The sequence below is a fragment of the Fukomys damarensis genome, unplaced genomic scaffold (genome assembly GCF_012274545.1).
Source record: "Fukomys damarensis isolate Sample0158 unplaced genomic scaffold, DMR_v1.0_HiC HiC_scaffold_32, whole genome shotgun sequence".
Lineage (NCBI taxonomy): Eukaryota > Metazoa > Chordata > Mammalia > Rodentia > Bathyergidae > Fukomys > Fukomys damarensis.
Genome location: NW_022900944.1, coordinates 10,079,413 through 10,083,059, shown reverse-complemented (window position 1 = coordinate 10,083,059; position 3,647 = coordinate 10,079,413). Strand labels below are relative to the sequence as shown.

The window sequence follows — 3,647 nt, the reverse complement described above, 5'->3', positions numbered from 1 at the left end:
CCAGGAACACAAGTGGGGTCTCAAAAAATATGTCTGTTCAAAGAACTTAGCTTATATAGTTGGAGTGCACAAATTAAAACTGTTAGTTCCTGGAGACATGCAATAAAAAGTTACATTATCAAAAGATCTTAATGCCCTGTATTCTCTTTTAATGCTTATAAGAACATACAAAACTTGAATCCCCCTTGTTCTTTATCTAGCAGGATAAACAGAGGATTCAAATGTAACTGATTAGAAGACTTTTTAAGTTTGTTTGTACATTATGAATTTCACATTCAAAACCATATCTCCGTTAGTAACCCACACAACTTCAAACAAATTTTTGCTCACTAGGCCCCAGCATATGGATAACTGACTCAAGCACTTATATTGGAAGAAGTGATCAAGGAAGAATTTCTAGGTCAAAGCTTAAGTTACACAGGACAAGAATGGCTCTGAATCAGATGAGTGTTCAATTCAAACACTATTTTTTCACAGCATTCTATAAATCATACCTAGAAAAAATTCACATCTTCCCATCCCCACAGAACTTCAAGAGCTAACATTTGAAGTATTTCCCTTGGATGCCAAAACAATCATGGAAGGTGATTTTACTCCCCCAAATCTGATCCTAATTTAAACAATGTTATTTTGTTTGTTTTTGGCACCAGGGATTGAACTCAGGACCTTGCACTTGCGAGGCAGGCGGTGGCACCACTGAGCTAAATCCCTGGCCCTAAAAGCTTCTTTTTTAATTTGGTATTTTTATCTTAGGCTGACAAACTTGACCCCTACCTATCACCTATTCTTGCCCAGAATCCAGTTGCTTCAGTTACTCCTATTTTAGAAATGCTTTGCCACTTGCTAAAACCAAATTATTCATCATCTAAATTAATTAAGCTCATGAACTAAAAGTTCAAAACTTCACAGTATTTTTACTTTGGCTCTAAGAATAATTAAGATACAATTTCATAATAGAAATACCATCACTATTACATAAAGGGAAAACTTTTTAATACCAATTCCCATGACTTAACTGATCTAGCCAAATTTTAATATATTTTTCCATTTGTTTAAGGTCTGTTGCTTTTAACTCAAGACCTGGATGGTTATAAAATGTACTGGTCAGTTAATATACTGAGTTCTCTATAGAACTCACTAGAGCACTAGTGGTGAACCAATGGCACATGAGCCAAGTGTATGAGTTGTTTTTTTCTAAACTAAAACCCCAATATTCAGTTTTTATTGCATCGTTGGCACTTTGCAATAATTAAGTGGATTTTGAGTTGCAGTTTGGGTAGTTGGCCCCTAAAAGGTTTGCCATCACTAGAGTATAAAGTTTGGTAAAGGAGTTGCATCTTGGATTCAATCAGACAAAGCTAGTTCCTAAAAATAATTGAAAATCCTCATTAAAAAGGTCTGTCCAGTCTTGAAGTACTTGTACGCGGCCCAGAATGGTACTCGAGCAAGGGTCCCATAAAACTCCACTGACCTAAACTATCATTGTGTCTTAACATTGATCAGCATAAAAGAAGTAAAAAATGATCCTCAACCACAAGATTTTTCAAAGTTTAATGAGAAATTTAAAAAAAAATACAAATAGAAGTTCACTTTCTTTAATGTTGTACAAAAAAGAATGAGTAGAACCAAAAGTAAACATCACATTTATTTGCATCACTATCTAGTTCTTCATATTAACTTTACTATTCAAACAATAGAAAGGGGAAATTTAGGGCTTGGGGAAAGCATAAAAACCAAAACAATTTTTCTACCATGTTTATTCTTCTACACTGTTTATAGCTGTGCTCACAGAGACGGCTTCTTTTACTTCTCCTCTGCGCAGAATTCAGTTGTATATAAAATTGAACCTGATTTTTAAAAAGAACAATATTTTAGTTACCCAATTTTCACCTTAGATAAGGAAGTTTATCTGGGTGTTTCTACGCTTCTTTGACATTTTTAACATTTTCCCTTTTGGTTTTTGTTTTTGAGATAGGGACTCCCTACACAGTTCAGGCTGGCCTTGACAACACTATGTGGCCCAGGCTGGCCTTGAACTTGTGGTGATACTCTTGTCTCAGCCTCCCAAGTGCTGGGATTGCAGGCATACATCACCATGCCCAGTCCACATTTTTAATATTTTCTACACCAAAAGTTTTCTCTCATCAGTCATACTTTATGTATTAATAAAAGTTTTGCTGAATATTTAACAATGAAAAACATTAAGAGTCTAAATTTGATTATGTACTATTAAGTTTCTTGAAGGCAGGACGTTTTATATATCCTTGGGTTTTTTTTTTTCTCATTTTTTCTTTTTTGCAGTCCTGGGGATTCACTGAACTACATCCCCATCCATTTTTTATTATTTATTTTGAGACAAGGTCTCACTAAGTTACTAATTGCCCAGGCTGGAGTTAGAATTTCAATCCTCTGCCTTGGCTTCCCAGAATGCTGGAGTTATAGGTGTGCGCCACCATTTCCATTTTGTCCTTGCATTGTGATGACTCAGCCACAGGTCCTGTACCTGACAGAATCAGTACTTATGACCAGTACCATAAAAAGAACTAATCAAAAGTCCATTTCTGCCTATCAAGAACTTACGAATTCTTTTCTTTAGCTATATCTTGCACGATTTCTTTTACATTAAGCCTATAGTCAGTCTATATTAAAGTAAACAAAATAAATATGATTAGAAGTACAGGAACAAAAGATAGTTTGATTAATGACAAGGTAGAAAGACCAATTTCCTACTCAACAACTTTTCACTATTGGAATTTTTTTTTCTTTTATGACAGTACTGGGAATTGAACTCAGAGCCTTCACACATACTATGTCTCAACCTTTTTTCTTATTTTTATTTTGAGATAGAGTCTCACTAAGTCTCTAGAATGCCAAAGCTTGAAGCTGTGATCCTCCTGACTCAGCCTCCCAGAAAGGTGGGATTACAGGTCTGCACCACCATGTCCAGCTTGGAACTGCTTTTAAAATAACATTTATTAAGTACTTACCAGAACTAGTAGTGTCCTAAGCATTTCACATGTGCTATTTCAGTTGGTCCTCACAATCCTGTGAAGAAGGGGCTACCATCCCCATTTATAGATGATGAAACAAATCATATAGTTTGTCCAAGGTCACATTACCAGCAAGTATTAAGGCTGGGATTCAAATCCAAACACTGACCACAGAATCTACTTTTTTTTTTTTTCCAGAATCTACATTTTAATAAATCACATCAGTCTTCAATTCGCATCTGAAGTTGGCTCTAAGGATCTCATTCAATACAAAGTTGACTTTTTCTCCCCCAGTACCAGGGATCGAACTCAGGACCCGGTGCTTGTGAAGGAGGCATGGGTGCCACTTAGCTAAATTCTCGAGTCCCTTACAAAGTTGACTTTTTAAAAAATTTATTTCTCGGGCTGGGGATTTAGCTCAGTGGCACCATGCTGGCCTCTTAAGCACAAGGTCCTGAGTTTGATCCCTGGTACCACCACCCAAAAAAAACAAAAAAATAAAATGTATTTCTCACTCTGCCTAAAAATGTATACTCCATGTAAAAAAGTCAGGATCGAATCCTATATGCCCCGATTTAAGACTAGTTATAGTTAAGTTCCCAAAAGGAAAAAGAATATATTACACCAAGAGATTCAATTCTATTTATTTATATATAT

The 3,647-nt window shown here is 35.6% G+C and overlaps 1 protein-coding gene across 1 annotated transcript in view; it reads right to left on the bottom strand.

Moving 5' to 3' along the window:
• Positions 1-1,242: 1,242 nt before the first annotated feature.
• Positions 1,243-3,647, bottom strand: part of Nudt21 (nudix hydrolase 21) — a 13,404-nt gene continuing 10,999 nt past the window's right edge. Inside the window, exon 7 of the mRNA XM_010638951.3 lies at positions 1,243-1,847. Within this exon, the coding sequence (XP_010637253.1) occupies positions 1,826-1,847 (22 nt within the window). The 3' untranslated portion in view covers positions 1,243-1,825. The remainder of the gene's footprint in view (positions 1,848-3,647) is intronic.